Consider the following 16,695-nt stretch of genomic DNA (forward strand, 5'->3'; position numbering starts at 1 on the left):
AGTAATGTGAGTGATATTTGAAAGCATACATTATAGTAAAACTGTCCTTTATGGTCTTCTGCCTACACTCCTCCTCTTAAAACTGTGGAGGCTGTGGAGGGGGTATACAGTGGTGTTATATCAGAATCCTGCTGCAGGTAGTTTCCTCTTAGAACAGGGTTAAAACTGATAAAACCAGTGGCTGACTTTCCTATACTTATCCCCATAAAAAGATTTAAGGCTTTTCACTCCATTTTTAATTCCATGCTCTTTTAAATTATAATAACAATAATAAATTACTTTCTTACTATAATGGCGTCATTTCAGACATGTTTTTGAGAGGTTTGCGGGACTTTCAATGTGAAATAAAAATACCTTCCTTTTTTTAAGACCAAGAATTATTATCCCTTAGGAGTAAGATCTTGAAGTCAGAAGTGGTACATCCATGGAAGCATTAACTTGCTGCTCCATGATCAGAAAGCAAATCAAACACCAAAAATTACTACAAAGTACACAGAAAACCAACCATAGAGACTCAGTATGCTGCTGCATAAAGCTGCTGTTTGTTCTTGTCTTGAATACTCTGTGCAGGTCGGATCAAAAATATTTAGCAAAATTGAAAAGTGTAAGAGAAGGGCCACAGGGATCATCAAAGGCCTCAGACAGCTTCAGGGCGAAGAACTACTGAGCTTCCTGTCTTCAGCTGTCACAAAGGCCTGACATTTGTCTCAAAAAAAGAGCCTAAGGGGAGAAATTATAGAAATTTTCAACACAATGTGTGATGTGGAAGAATGGTCAGGGTTCACCGTCCATTGCCTTCCCCACTACCAGGTGTACAAGGCATTGTGTGAAGCTGTTAGGAGGTTTCCACCTAAATAAATGCTGGAGGCTGCCAGACCCGAGGAGCTCATTGCTGCAGATGCCAGAACTTCACACTCCCTTGTGCGTGAGGGACTGGTCATGTGTGCAGAGAGTTCACTGATTGTTACTAGAAATAGCCAAACTGTACCTGATTTAGGGTGTCCTTATTAATTCTGAGAGATGCCAACAGACGATACAGAGAGATCTGCACCCACCCTAGCTGACAAAATTGACCATGAGTGTTATTTAAATTTAAAAAAGCTTCTGTCAGCAGCAGTCTCTCCTGCAGGAAAAGGTCAATTTTTTTTATTTCTCTGCCTTGTTCATTATACACCAAGAAACCAACTGGGACATAAAAAGAAGTAGGAAGTTTTGGGTTTTAGGAATATATATTGGGTCTGAGAAAATAAATCTTCAGTGCTGAAGGGTTTAAGTAGCCATGCAGTACCTCAAAGTAGCTACAAGAGAGATTGAGAGGGTTTTTTGCTAGGGTGTGGAGTGACAGGATAAGAGGGAATGGCTTCAAACTGACAGAGGGCAGGGTCAGATTAGATGTCAGGAAGAGATTGTTGCCTGTGATGGTGGTGAGGCACTGGAACAGGTTGTCCAGAGAAGCAGTGGATGCCCATTACTAGAAGTGTTCAAGGACAAGCTGGGTGGGGCTGGGAACAGCCTGATCCTGTGAAAGGTGTCCCTGTCCAAGGTGGGGGCATTGGAATGAGATGATCTTTATGGTTCCTTCCAGCAGAAACTATTCTGTGATTCATTCTATGATTCCATAAGTAACTGGACACCAACTGTTCAACTGGAGCATTGGGAATGTTGGGGCATTCCATGTAAACTGACCCCCCAAAATATCTCTACTGTTTTATGTATTTTATATTTTTTCTCAAAACTGTTATTTTTTAGCTTAATAAAACTACCAGCAAATAGGAACCTAAATGAAATAGCAATGTTCCCTCCATATAATGAAAAATATGAAAGAATGACAACTTGAATGCAAAGTCCTTTTCCCCATGCAAATCAATGTATTTTAATGGCTGGAGTGGGAGCTGGCTACTGTCAAAGGCAGATTCAAAAGCCTTTTGTCTGAGCCCCTCCTGTTGTTCAATGTTTATAATCAGCCTTGTCTAAGCAATGTGACTGAGAATTATTGAGAAACATGCAAATTAGCTTCCTGCTTGTTGCTTGCAGATGATAACAAAATCAGCAAAGTTACACCTTTTTTTTAAGGTAAGGCAGATTATTTGAGCACTCCTAGAGCCACGGTGGTGACAGGGCTGTCACACAGACAGCCAGCACTTCCAATGCTCTGTTTATCTAACTCACCAGTATTCCTCATGGAGATGACATACGTGAGTAACCAGAGCAAACGTGTCATTAGGGCTGGATAAGCAGCCAGGCAGGATTCTTGCCTTTTGAAATCCTTCTCCTGTGATTATGCCTTGGATCAAAAGACAGCGTGGAGCCTGCACAGAAACACTTGCAGGGTGATTCATTCCTGAGGGCATTTTATGAGATTACCCTTTAACACCCAACTTGCACTCAGTTTTAGGGCTTTTTCTTTGAGGGTTTTTTACACTTGATTGTGATCTCATTTCTAAAAAGCAGATCTGAAAATTTGTGCCAACATTTAATACACAAAAGTAGCTCAATCCCATTCACATCCATCCACTGGGTTTTAAGGCCTAATGTGGATTTCTAGCAGCATTTCAAGAAGATAAAAATAGTTATTTGGCCATTCTTTCTTTTATGCTCCTTCAAAGCTTTAATTAGGGCCAGAACTAATTTTAAACATAATAACTGTACAAACATGAGTAAATGTTTCATTTTTCAGTTTGGAGAAAGAGATAAAGAACTGAATTTCCCATAATTTGCAGTTTGAAAGAGGGATCTTAAGTAGAAATAAAGCCACGAAAGTGTGAATTTGTGTGTGTGTATATATATGTGTGTATATATACACATTTCGTAATCTTAGCTATTTTCTGATAGAGTATGGTATATATTAGGAAACAGTTCATGTAAAGAATTCTCTCTTGTCATGTTCACTAACATCCTTTTCCTTTTTGGACCTACCTTCTCATAAATAACTAATCCAGTTTACGATCAATTTATTATTATTGGATCAGATTTGTTCCTTGTGTATCACCATTGCAGAAGTATGCTTTGCAATGCAAGATTAATAATCTGGATGGTCCATCTTCTAGCAGGTGGAATTGAAGGCATCTGTAGGAGTTAAGGGTTGTGTGACTTGTTAATATCCAGAATATCTCTGATATATGATGTTATCTGCATGCAAATATTTTGATACTCAAGATGCTGCCATACAGGCTTTGGCATGATGAGAGAGGATTTAAGCTGGAAGTTTTAACCTTGTGATTTTCTAAAGGCAAAAAAAAAAAAAAAGGAAAGAAACAAAGAAAGAAAATCAGAATATCTAAATTCGACTGGAACTTTTGTTAAAACTAATCTACTTTTTTTCTGAGAATCACTAAATTACACAGGTACATTATTAGATCTGTGACACATCTTAATGGTATGGAAGTCCTGTCAGTTGGTAGTACATGTTAAGGAAACTTGAGCATTTCCTTTCTATCTAATGATTCATCAAAAACCCCTTATTTTTTGACTCTTTTCTGCACACACAGTGTTAAATGAGGCGATTGCGTAACATGCTTCTCACCCCCTCATTCCAGCATTCTACAAGCTGTGGCTTTCCTCTGCTAGTGGCTCTGTAGGACAGTGATACCATCCGCATCTGGTAACATGGTGTAAAGAAATAATATCATTTCCACAGCTTCTGTTTCTTCATCTTGCTATTAATAACTCATCCAATCTTGCTTTTGTAAAAGTGTGCGTGTCTTTCAATAACACAGATTTGTTTTCGTCTCTGACAAGCACCATACCAGAGTGAGTTTGTGACCTTAAGTTTCAAATATGATGAGGAAGTTCAGATATTTTGTTCTGCTCCCCACCCTCCCAAGGATGCTGCTGACAAACCCTCATTTTCATAGTGTAATGGTTCTCAGTCACCTCGGTGAGTCACATCAGGGATGCAGAGGGCTCCCAGCTGTTCTTTTTTCTTTCAAGGCCTTGTTGCTTATATCAGTATACTCTTCCAGCTTTTGTTTAACTTGAGGCGAGCAGGTATTTCCCTGTCTTCTTTGGGTCCTGGAATTCCAAACATAAAATTCTATTACAGGGTACCAGTTGCCAGTGTTGGCTGTTCAACCAGCCTGTGTCATTTATATAAGAATCTGCAAAGCTGTATTGGACAGACTAACCAGTGGGATAAACCACCTTGTCCAAGCTGAAAATGTGAAACTAAATAATGACTCTGTGGATCATGGGAAGTCCATTTTCCAGCTTTATCCATCTAGTAGTCTGGCAGTGACTTTCAGCCCAACAGCATGGATGAATCTAAGAAAAAGACTGTCAAAACACAGTGTACTTCATGTCTCCTGTCACCAGAGTGCAGTGGCAAGTTAATGGAGGGAACTGGGTCATCAGATTTTGAAAAGGAGGGGATTTGCTTTGAGAAGTGTGGGAATCTGTGGAGGTGGTTCCCATTGTGAAAGTCCACTTTTGATATGATCTTTGATCTTAATGTCTATATAGTCTTGGGTCACAGTAACTCCTGCCATATTTTATTGCATACAGCTGTTCAGCAGGGAAGCATAACTTTCAAAACGATTTAATTTTGCCTCTTAAAGATGCAGGTACCTTTTTTTTGTGTATGTCTTAAACATTTCCTGGTGATTTGGTGTACATTGTTTAGTTGTATCCTCATTTGTTGGGTCAAGCCAAGCTGTAGTCAGTCAGTGGGGAAATTCTAATGTCTGTTTATAGGGCAAGCTTAGAAAGTATCTGTGTATACAGTGTATTAAAAAGATATATCTAGTATATCACTTTTCATTCATGAGATCATATACTGGTCTTGAATCTAGCACAATACAAAACACTTTAAGGGCCAGGATTACCTTACTTGACATCACTAAGGTTGTATTTAATGAAGAGCTGTGTAATTACTGACTTTGTTATGTAGCTTGAGATGCTGAGATGTTTCAGCTTTTGCCAGTTCCTTTGGATCAAATTTGCATCTGTCTGGTAGTGCTGTTTATGCTTGTGGTGGTAGTGGCTGTGACCAGCTGGGAATGCTAGGACAAACCTCATCCCAGCAGCTCATGTCTGACCTCTTGTTTCTTCCAGTGGAGAGAAGTGATAGAATTGATGCAATTTATACAGTGTCCAAGGACATCCTGTGTAGAGATATATTCTGATATGATTAAATAATTGCATCATTATATGCTTTCTCAACTCTATTCAGTGTATACATCTGTCATGAACCTCCCACTGACAGTACTGGTGTGTGTTGTATTGCTCCTGCAACACCTTACCTACCACCAATAATACTGCCATGATTAAAAACCAGGGCTCATTTTGCAAATCCTTGTCATTCAGGATTTTGTTTTGCTAACCAATTTCCATTTGTATTTCAGGATTTGTAGGCAATAGTGGTGTACAAAATCATCTGCATTCACACTTAGGATTAGTGAATAATAAGTATGAATCAGTCACTTTCTGACTGAGTCATTCTTCACCATGACAAAATCAATAAAAATAGGTGCAAAATGTGCTATTCCTTTGTGGGTCATCTAATAGGAGTTTTAACAGAACAGTCTCTATTGAGTCAGGCTTTTCCTGTTTGTAAAAACAGAAAACGTGATGCAATCCCAAAAAGCAATTTAACTCCACCCCAGTAGTGTCAGACTTACTCCTGGAAGAGTCAGGGACAATTGTGTCATGCCTTAAAATGCCTGCCTTGCAAAGCACACACTGCTTGTTTCTCATGCTTTCACAAACCTTCCTATTCCAGCTGTGACCACAGTGTGCTTGGCTTCGAGCTTCCATTTTTAGACTTAAATCTTCTTTTTGTGTGCTGGTAGCCCTCGAGTGACTAAGTAACATCTGCAGGAAACACTAAGGCAGTTGATTCTTCTGGAACTCTTTGTTGTCTGTGTGTGCTGTAACCAAGTTGAAGACTAGCTGGGACAACTTTGCAAAAAATACAGAACCTACCACAGAAATACATGCTGAGTCCTGCTGGGCTTATACCTTAAGACACATTCTTACCCACATTTCCAGTGAGCAGCTCAGCTCTGAAACATTGTTTTGTATTTCATGGAACCTGGGTACTAAACAGTGACTGTGTGCTGAGCCAGCTCATATCCTCATGTGTCTTGGCATGTACAGATTCAAAAAACAGTCATCCTCAAAGAGCTTCACACAGACTCAGCTCATATGTAGTGGAGTTTCTGCAGAGACATATTTTCTGTGTCATATTACATAATTCTCAGAGCACAGATACAACCCAGCTCCAGGTACGTGCTGTGTGATGCAAGGAGTGCAGAGACTCTTGAAGTTCTCCTGGAGTAAGCTCAGGTCTAGCACAACCTAGGAAGGCTCTGGCAAAATCTCAGCAGCACTGCTGTTCTTTACTGTCCATGTAATCCAGTTTTTTCAAGAAGTCACATGATTCTTGCCCCTTACCTCCCTGGGTATTGGAGAGTTACCTGCCTGCTTGGTAGGTATTTGTCACACTCTATTTCCAAATGGATATCATTCTTACTTTAGATATTTAATGAGAAAAAATAACAAAAACACTACACTGCAACCAGCTTAGTGCTATTGCTGAAACTGTTCTCTTGCCATTTATATTTGATTTTTTTAATGATCTCTGCTCCATGATGAAGGTAAGATCATCTTCCTAACTCATCATTGTTGTTGAGACACTCTAGCCAAGTTTCTGCATTCCTCCATTCATCTCTCCTTCATCCATCACAGTGAACACAGCTTTCTTGTTCCATCCATTGTAATTCACTTCATACTATTGTGCCATCAGCTTGTGCAGTGCAAGTGAGGTAACATAGTCACTTGCCTAATTTTTTTCTTCTGTTCTCTGATTACAGCCTTATACACAGGGGAAATGCTCTGCCAGAATCCACAAGCCACTCTCTTTTCTTCCCCACAGATCATCCTGTAAGAGTTCCTTCTGCCTTGGTCCCTGCAATGCACAGCCAGGCAACCAAAGACTAGAGAGCTGGCAAGTTGAGATGATTCCTTACTGTTCAAAGCTATCTGTTATCTCAGTCTCTTAACATCACTCTTTTGTTTGTTTGCCTTTTGCATTTTGTCATCCTCCACTGTGAGTTGGGCAGGAAGGATACTGCTTTTGTTGGATAGTTGTAGCACCTTACTTGTTTGGAGACTTCAAGCACTAATATTAGATAATTTACATGCAATAAAGAAAGGTCTCTAGTGTTGTGTTATCATTTATGTTTGCTGTTGAGAGGAAGGAAGGAGCAGAGTTATCATCAGTTATGGGGAGTGGAATAGCTTTTACTTTCCAAAGCAGAAAAATAGAGAGAATGCTTTTGTTTGTCTATCCATATAAAATCCTAATTAAGAATTTTGTTCATGCATATAGGCAGGCAATAAAAAAAGGAAGAATTCTGTTGTCATCCATTTTTGTTTTCACATCTGGAGAGAATTCAAGAATGCCTAAAATGTTTGTCCCACATTTCTTGCAAAAAGGAGGTATTTTTGTCCTCATTGCAGGGAGAGAAAAAGACAAAAAATTAGTCTTCAGAATAAACTATGTCAAAAGTTATTGTGGGAAAAGGAAGCTTTTTCCCATAGCAACTGCTTTGCTGCCCTAACAGCAGCAGTATTTGTTAGCATTAGTCACAGCTAGTTTGCACCTCTTGCATTAGCCCACATGCACAGGATACAAATGGAAAACCCTCATTAGAACTTAATGTCACATAGCTTAATGACACATTTCTAGCCTGTTCTTTTGTATGTTTTGTGTCATAATAACTTTCACAGTTTAATGAGACTTAATATTCCCTGTGCTTATTTTTGCAGGCACCCTAGACAAACACGTAGAACTAGAGAAACTTGTGGCCAAGTTCCTTGGTGTGGAAGATGCTATGGTGTTTGGCATGGGCTTTGCAACTAACTCGATGAATATTCCGGCCCTTGTTGGAAAGGTGAGTACTTCCTTCAGGAACACATGGAACAATCATTTGTCAATTGTTTTAACTACTGTTGCAGTATTCTGGGCTTTCAGTGAATGGAAAGGCTTGATATCTGGAATGTGTGAGTCATAAAGCTGATGACCTTGTGACTTTAAATTCGTTCCTTTATCATTTGTGCTATCATTGAGTGTTGCTATCACACATACCCAAAAGCTGCTTAGGGATTAGTGCTCTAGCTCCTCTTAATGAAGGTTCTTCTCCCTAGAAAGTAACCAAATGTTGAATCCCATATCCGGGTGTTTGTGGGAGGAAGTATTTAGGCTAGTTGCTGAGATTTTGCCCATCTGCCTGTGATAAAAGAGGATGATGAGGATAATTTCTACAACACTTTGAGAAAGGGAAAAGCACAGTGCTCAGCATTCCTGGTGAACAGAGCTCCAGCCAGCCCTGCAGAGAAAGTTGGCAGCAAATGCAAGTCTAAAGCTGTGATCACGTTACAAAAGTTGGGTTCTTACTTGATGCTGAAGGAATCTCCTCTCCAGTTTGGAGTACCGAACTCAAAGGCGTAAATATCCATCATGCTATTACTGTGGACATCACAAACAGGCTCACTGTGCTGACAGCTGGAAAGTGAGTAACTCCTCCTCAGCTCATCCACGTGTGGAGGAGTATGAAGTGTGCCCTGCAAGTAGAAAACATGACCTCCCTCTTGGTGGAAGTGGAGTGAATGCATTTTGTGCTGTATGACCGAGACTTCTGAAACACCAGCGTAGGGTGAAGTCACTTCTTCACTCACTGTTGAAGATGACTGCAGCTTTTGCAGGATCTCTAAAATACATGCACACAAGTGTTGTAGATAGACCTGTAGACCTGTGCTTCAGAACAAGAACTTCAGTCTGCAGTGGTGCTGGAGAACTTATCTAGAGTTTCAAAGGGAACAGATACAGAGAATTAATGAAGGTAAATTTATGAAATTGCAGATATGCAGTGTGAGGTACTTCTTTTAGCTGTATAATAATTTTCCACTCCCTTACCTGGCTTCACATAGAGATTCATGCCTCTGTCAGAGGTGGGATATTTAGATATAAGTGGCACAAATAAAGATATTACTGTATGTGTTTTTAATATAGGGGTGTGTGTGTATATATATATATATATATGTATATACATATATATATATATTTGAAATTTTGGTATATATTATTATACAGTATTATTATGTATTTATATGTAACAAATATTATAATATATATATATTACAAATATTACTCAACTATCCTATGTTTGAGAGATTTACCCCTATGTTTTCCTCTATAATTAAGCCTAGCAGCTACCTTTTTTTGTCAAGCTGTATCTACACTTAATGTTAGTTCTGCAAACCAGTCTCTGGGAGATTATGTGAATATCTCTCAACCTAGCCCTAATCAGTGATTCCAGAATAAGTTTTTTTACTTAATTATGTGTTGCCCTTTGGCAAAACATAATGAAACACAGCAAAATACATTTAATAGAAAGCAGAGCTGTCTTAAACGGGTTCAAGCTTGAATTTCAACTGTGAGTTCTGCACCTTGTTAATATAATAGACAAATTTACTTCTCCCACATTTCTATGTTCATTTCTAAGAACAAAATGAGTTTTCAACTGTGTTAATAAAAAGTATACTACAGGTCAACTCTATATGCATTTACCAGAGAAAGACTTTGGTTCCTAAACTTCATTCACATCTTAATGGAGGTGGGCATCAGTGTCTTCTAATCTAATTTCTGCAGTTCAAAGTGCTGATGTCAGTATTACTCCTCCCTACACTACTGTCATACAGTCTTTATATGTGGGGCAGTGGCTGAAGTATCCTTGCAACTCAAAATGGGCTGTGAACAAGTGGTAGAGGAAGCAATATCCCCTGATTTTACTATAAAGCAGTCAGTCTTTAACAGGGTTATTTGCTGCTTTCCAGTTACAGTAAATATTGGACCCCGATGCACCACCTGGGAATGCCTGAGAATCTGATCCCACTATTTCAGCCTGCCTCTGCAGTGCACCCCAGCACCTTCAGGAAAGTGGCAGAAAATTCATTTCATGTTTAATCTTCACAGCTTAATTGGTGAAGTGCTCTATCATAGACACGTGTGCAATGCTGGCACACACATGCACACAAATCAGCAGCCTCCGAGTTCATGCAGATATTCATTGTGCTCCTTCTCCACAGGGCTGCCTCATTTTAAGTGATGAGTTGAACCACACTTCTCTCGTTCTCGGTGCAAGGCTTTCAGGTGCCACTATTAGAATCTTCAAGCATAATAGTGAGTATTGAAGTTGTAAAAATTTAGAGACAGAGTTATTCTCACTTCAAAGGCAAGAATGATTTCTTTCCATGCTTACTTTGCTGTCAGTTGTTGCTTTTGTCCAGGCAATGGTATCAATTGTTTAATATTATGAGTGGCTGCTGATGGGAAAACTTAAAAGTGATTTCTGATGGGAAAAATTAATAGTGCGATACTATAATTGCTATTGTGTCTTTTTGACTTGCTGAATGACTGCGTGCTGCCACAAAAGTTTTATTGTTATTGTCATTGTAGCCCAAAGAGTAGAAACACACTTATAGAAACATGTCTCTGTTTCCAGCAGATTCAGTGAAACCAGAATTTCTTTAACATGGTATTCCTTTGAAGAGGTTACTCTGAATTCCCAGGAATATAATAGCAAAGATGGAGATGGTTATATCAACAGCATCATCCCAAATATTCTTTGAAATAGAATTTTAGTGTAGAAATCACACATTAGCTTTGCAATTGTATAGTTATCTTCTAAAATGCTCCTATTCTTTTATTTAGTTAATGCTGCTCTAGTTACTGTCAGTGGCATTGGGACTGCCTTTGATGACAAGAGATTGCTCTTTGCCCTTATTCCCCATTGCAATTCCCTTTTCCATCCTCAGTGCTGCCACCAGGCAGTGATTGCAAGAAAGGTTTAGAAGCTAGTGAAGTGGTGAGAAATCAGAAGAATGATCTGATTACCTTTCTTAATGGCTAATACAATCCCTTCTCTTTGTTAAGTGTTGTGTTCTGCCCCAAGGGGAGCAAAAATGAATTATGCATATGCTGTAAAAGGCCTAAGGATGAGTTGGAATGAAAAGCATAGTATAATTATAATATAAAATATTGTTATAATTAATATTGATTCATAATTTGGGCCAGAAGCAATTTCTGAAGATCCTTCAAGGATTAAAGACCATCTGAACATAAATATTTTTGCAGAATTAATTATTCATAGATGAACCTGTAGCATTCCCCAACTTGGTCCACTTCCACAAATGTGGATATGCTAAGCATGGTTGCCACACCAGTCTTTTCTCAACTTTTCCTTGGTTGTTCAAAGCCTTATCCCATTCAGTCAGGTTATATCACATCTTGCAGGTTGACCTCTTACTACCCAAATCCAGGCATTCTCAGCCTCTCCACCTACCTATGCTGCATGCAGTCCAGCTGGTTTGTGTCACCTCCCACATCATTTCAGAAAACATTCCAGTTTGAGGAGTGTATTACTCTCAGCTGTGAAGGTGTCACCTGGAGCTGTCATGCTGGGTTTAAGGAATTCAGTCTTTAACAATCCTTCAATACCTCATTCCCCCCTCCCCCCCCCCCAGAACCTGATACCTAACCAGCTTCTGTTGTGCTGACAGTAAATTAAAGCTGATGATCTTCTGAATAATGGGTGAACCTAAAAATAATAGTGAGCTACCCAAACAGTGCTAATCTCGCATTGGGAAATGCAGACAATTACTTTAAGGATCTTGGCAAACCTCAGTGGATGCCCATCCAAGTTGCTTTGGAAAAGCTCATTGGTTTCTATATTAGAGATCTTATTTGTCAAAGACAGTCTTGTATGCCATTGCTGAGGCATCACCTTAACTTATTTCAAGTTTCATCACCTTAACTTTTTGCAAATACTCTTTGGAATTGACTGATAGCTTTTGTTGTCACAATTTTCTAGTCTTGAGCCTAAGATGCATTTAGAGAGTACTTCATGTGAAGAAGCTTCACATGGTCATGGTTTCTCTCAGCCCACTCTGAGTCTCTCAGATTGTTAGTTCTATGGTTAGAAAGTTGTGTCTTTTAATATTTCTTTAATCATACCCATGAGTTACACATCACTAACAACTAAGATCACACGTGCAGAGATGTATGTGCCTTTTGCTTTGGGGGAAGTAGGGTGTTTGTGGGAGATAGTCCTGCTGGGTTATGCTTTCCACTGCTGCCTTTGTGGGGTGCATGCTTTTATCCAAAATGGAGCAGACAGCCTTGTGCCCTCTTGAGTTTGTCAGGGACTAGTGTAACAGCAAAACAATTAAGGACCAATACTAAGTAATTAAGTAGCCAAAAATTCTAGCATGGGCTGATAGGGCTCTTTTCAGTTAGACAGATGTTTGTTTTGTTAGACCAGAGCTGTGTTGCTTATGCTCCCAGATTCATTCCTGCTAGTGTGTGGGTATGTGACATATACAGGCGTGGCCAAGTTGTCATGGCCAAGTTGTCAGAGTGTGCTCGTGCTGTCCTTGTCATGCTTAGGAATAGGGGAATTGAGCATGTTCCATGTCACGCTGCTTGGTGTGAATGCAAGGTTCCTTGTGCTGTATTGACCCTGTGCATGAATAGAAAACTTTGCACTTCAAGTTATTGCTTTAGGATCTTTAAAAAGCATTGATTTCACCATCAGGTTATAATAAGCACATAAATCTCTTTCCTCTTTCTTTTCCTGCTATGTTATGGAAAAAAATCTTTGTCAAAAGCAAAATGATACAAAACTTCGTTCTATGATAAAAATATTTCACAGAAAAGAGAGTAAAATCTACCATTTTAAACTTGCCATGAAGTACCTTCATCTTTCAAAGGCTAATTTTGTAAAACTGTTACTTTATTTCAAAGTATGAAATCTGTAAAAGAGGATTGATTTGTGATGTTTCAAAAGTAAATAATTTTTTTATTATTAATAGAGAATAATTTCATTTGTAAGGCAAGAAAGAATCTATGCCTTAATATATGTATAATGTAGTTCTTATTCTTACAAAAGATAATGAATTGTAGTTCAGTAAGTGGGTAGCTCTCTTAGACATTCCACTTCCCGTAAAAAATCTTAATAGTTTTTCTAGAACAGACAAAATCCTTAGACCTTTGTGCTTTTCCTAGGTGAAATAAAAGGCATCCAGATGTCTTTCCTTTTTGACAAAAACATTGCATGAGTGTATGAGACAGTTTTCAAGACTTAAAGAATAATATAACAAAAATGTGCTGTGGACCTATAAGCCTGTTTTTATTGGGAGATAGGAGTGTGCCCGGCATCCTGCCTGCCAGTGAACAATCCCTTCCTTGTAAACAGACAGGAATTTACAGGAGAGAAATGCACAGGCACACAGACCTACGGATCATCTGTGTGAGAAAAATATAAGAGAATATTCCATCTTAGCCCCATAACTAAAAACTACTGAATAGGGCCTTCCCTTCCTGTGGGCTCTCATTAACAATTCCTCTAGTCTTCACCCTGCTAAGGGCATAGCAGCACTAGCACATGGGTTTTGGCCTTTAAGGGAATTTTTCTGTCAGGCATTTGTGAGGTTTTGTGGGTACAATCAGCAAAGTTCAGCTCTCTGGAGCCCCTGCTCTGAATCACAGGTCTAGGGGATTTTAATCTTTTGTTTCAATTTTCTTTTAGGGTCTAAGCAGTCCTAAGTGTATTCAGTAGTGTTTTACTGGACTAAAATCATTCTGCTCTGCCTGTAAAGCACCTGCCTTTGTCTCCCTGGCTGTAGTGTGGACACCACTCAGGTTACCATTTCCCAGGCAGGGATTTCTTTGGGAAGATAGGAAATAGTTGTGTTGCTGCACTGGAATGCAGGCAGCACAATGGTCCAACAGCCATTATGCAGTTGGAGAAGGTGGGAGGCTAAAACATCTCCCCACCACTTGGGCAGTAGTGGCTTGACCTTGGTTAGTAGTTTAGTATTTTTGCCAGAAGGTGTCTGATGCTACCCTCACCAGTCTTGGGCTCCAGGGAGTCTCTCCCACCTTCCCCAAGTGACAGTCTTGGGGGTCCTTCACCTAAATGGGGGCTAAAATCAGATGGTTTTAGTTCCTCGTTTAGGGAGAGATTGACTTACTACCTGTAGGTATTTGGCTTTTTTTAATTTTTTAAGGTGATCTTTTAAGAACACCATACATTTAAGAACACCATACAAAAAAGCCGTTTTTCAGGACCTTTATCTGGGTAAGCTTTAGCCAAAATCCTTGACCCTTCCAATAAAACCTGAAAAACAAAACCAAATATTTAGCCATTAATCAGCCTGTGATTTTATCAAGGGGTTTCTCTCACAGCAGTTCTGGGTCTTATCCTGGTATCAGGTGTTCCTACAGTGAACAGATGAGAGTGTTGTGGACTAACTATATCCAAGTGAATTCTGGTCTTATCAGCCTGTAAAAGAAGGCACCATACAAGGCTTAGGGTTTATTTCTAATTCTACTATATTTTTCCCATGTTACATCAAGCAGCTCAATTGCAGTCGCATTTTCAGGTTTAGATTTACAATTGCATGAAGAGTCTGTGGGAATGTTGTGAGAAGGTACAGAGCTCAGGCAATGGGGAAAAAATACTTCCAGTTCTCTTCCTTGCAAGGGCATTTCACTTAGCAGTCAGAACAAGTGATCCTATGAGGCAGGCAGGGAATTGCAAAGCATAATCAAGCACATTGATTAGGTGAAAATTCAGCCTGAAATCTGGTGCTTGAATCCACATCTGAAATGGGAATTCCTAGCTGCTTCTTATGCACCTTTTCAATGTTGTGAAAGTAGTAAGGGATATTTTAGTTTCTCACAAAATTAAGTGGTTGATGCAGATGTGAGCTGTCCAGGTTTCCGTACAAAATACAGTTTTCAGCTTGGACAACAATTGTGAATATAGGTTAATCCAACTCTGGCATTTCTCAGTCTACTCAGACAAATTACTGCTTTGGAGTGCCATGAGGACACCTTAAAGAGAGTGCACAGCTACCTGGAGGAGTTGTAGTTAATATGGAAGGAACTTCTAGGCGGCAGAAGGCCTTCACCTTTCAGTGCAAATATATTCTCTAGCTAAAAAGAAGAAGAGGGGAAAAAAAGTGGAAAACTAAGTGCAACTAATAAAGCAAGGAAATAAAATGGGGGAAATGAAAGAGATAAATAAACATGTAAAAATTAGAAAGAGATCCCTTTGGTTGCAAAACCCAAAGAGTTTGTAGTGGCTTAGTACAGGATGGTTCCTTAATTTTTAATTTTTTTTTTCCAAGCATGTATGTAGCCCTTGAATTTCAGAAGGGAGGGCAGCGTTATAGTTATTACAGAGCAAGATGAAAGGCACATTACCCACTAAGGTTTTGTGCTCCTTGGAGCCTCTGGCCTCTATCAGAGACAAGATTGTTGCCCAGATAGGCGGACTGCAGCCTAATCCAGCTGGGTGTGTAATTCCCTGTGACACACACAGACGCCATGGCAAGGAGACTGGTCTGTCCTGCTCCCTGCATGCTGTGTCTGCGTTTGCCCTCTCTGCTCTGAGAAAGCCACGTCTGCCTTGCCAAGAGTGGACAGGGAGCTTTCTTGAGCCAGTGCCTTTTACTTCCAGAGAGATTGGTATTTATTCGGCGGCAGGGAGGGGAGTCTCAGGCTGTTACTGTGGCTGCAGTGATCACCACTCCCATGTTCCAAAGATATTCGTGTGTAGCCACAGGGTCTGTGCTGACTTCCACAAGAGTGCAGAAGACAAGAGACTGAAAATCGGAGTTACAAGCACAAAGCAAAAAGAAGAATGTGACAAGAGTAGTAGCAGCCTGTTTATTGTAATTAAACAGGATTCAGCTGCCATCCACAGGAGGTTTCCAGCCCACGCAGAGGAATGGTGATGACATCCCCAGCATTACAGAGTAAGGATGAGGGGTGGAGACGTCATGACTCCCTGAGCATGCTGTCCTCCCTCCAGGAGCCTGCTGTCCTCCCTCCAGGAGCCTGCTGTCCCACCTGCACTGGAGGCAGCATGACACGCTGCCTGCCCATGTCCAGACTCGCTCCAGCCCACTGGCAGTTTGTGTTCTTGGTATTAATCTTGAAGTAACTATGAGAGATCCCGAACAAGGATTATGCAAGTCCACCAACCCACTGATAGATCCACTGTACCCTCTTAGAAAACTTTATCCTACATATCTGGGCAATATGCTGTAAGGAGAAGGGGGAAAGTGAAACATGGCTAGATTTGGCTGTGCTTTGACTGATTAATCAAGTGAAATTCTTAGCACCACCTCCTGAGCTGGTGAGCGGTCGTTGGCCATTGTTGGTGATGGTCAAACAGGGAAGGACTGTTATTTTCTCTGTAACTGGTTATTCAGGATGGACTCGTACAGCTCATCATCTTAATGTCCTAATGTCTCTCAATCTAACTATATTTAATGGGTAAATAATTTGATTCTGAAAGTCACCTTGGGGTTGTTGGTTTTCCTGCCATTCAGTATATCACTTTGTGAAAAGCTTAAAGCACAAGCACATAGAGCATTTTGTTTTCTCCTTGAAGAACAGAAGCAGCCTTTTATGGGGAATACTTCTGTGGGAAAATATTTTTTTTCTTTCTGCCTATTTCCCCTTTTCAAATGAGGCACAGAGTTAATAGGTCAGTAAAATTCATTTGCACCTGAACAAATTAGGTGTTGACTGTTACAGGGTTCAGAAAGGGTCACGCATGCATATTTTTCAGAATGAGACATCAAAAAGAAAGTGAGGTAGCCCTGATCCTGCAAACAGACATG

General features: G+C 39.9%; 1 protein-coding gene across 1 annotated transcript in view; it reads left to right on the forward strand.

Moving 5' to 3' along the window:
* Positions 1 to 16,695, forward strand: part of SPTLC3 (serine palmitoyltransferase long chain base subunit 3) — a 77,988-nt gene that overhangs the window by 33,733 nt on the left and 27,560 nt on the right. Inside the window, exons 5-6 of the mRNA XM_062489391.1 lie at positions 7,768 to 7,892; positions 10,087 to 10,180. Coding sequence (XP_062345375.1) covers positions 7,768 to 7,892; positions 10,087 to 10,180 — 219 coding nt within the window. The remainder of the gene's footprint in view (positions 1 to 7,767; positions 7,893 to 10,086; positions 10,181 to 16,695) is intronic.

Source organism: Cinclus cinclus, chromosome 3 (assembly GCF_963662255.1).
Source record: "Cinclus cinclus chromosome 3, bCinCin1.1, whole genome shotgun sequence".
Lineage (NCBI taxonomy): Eukaryota > Metazoa > Chordata > Aves > Passeriformes > Cinclidae > Cinclus > Cinclus cinclus.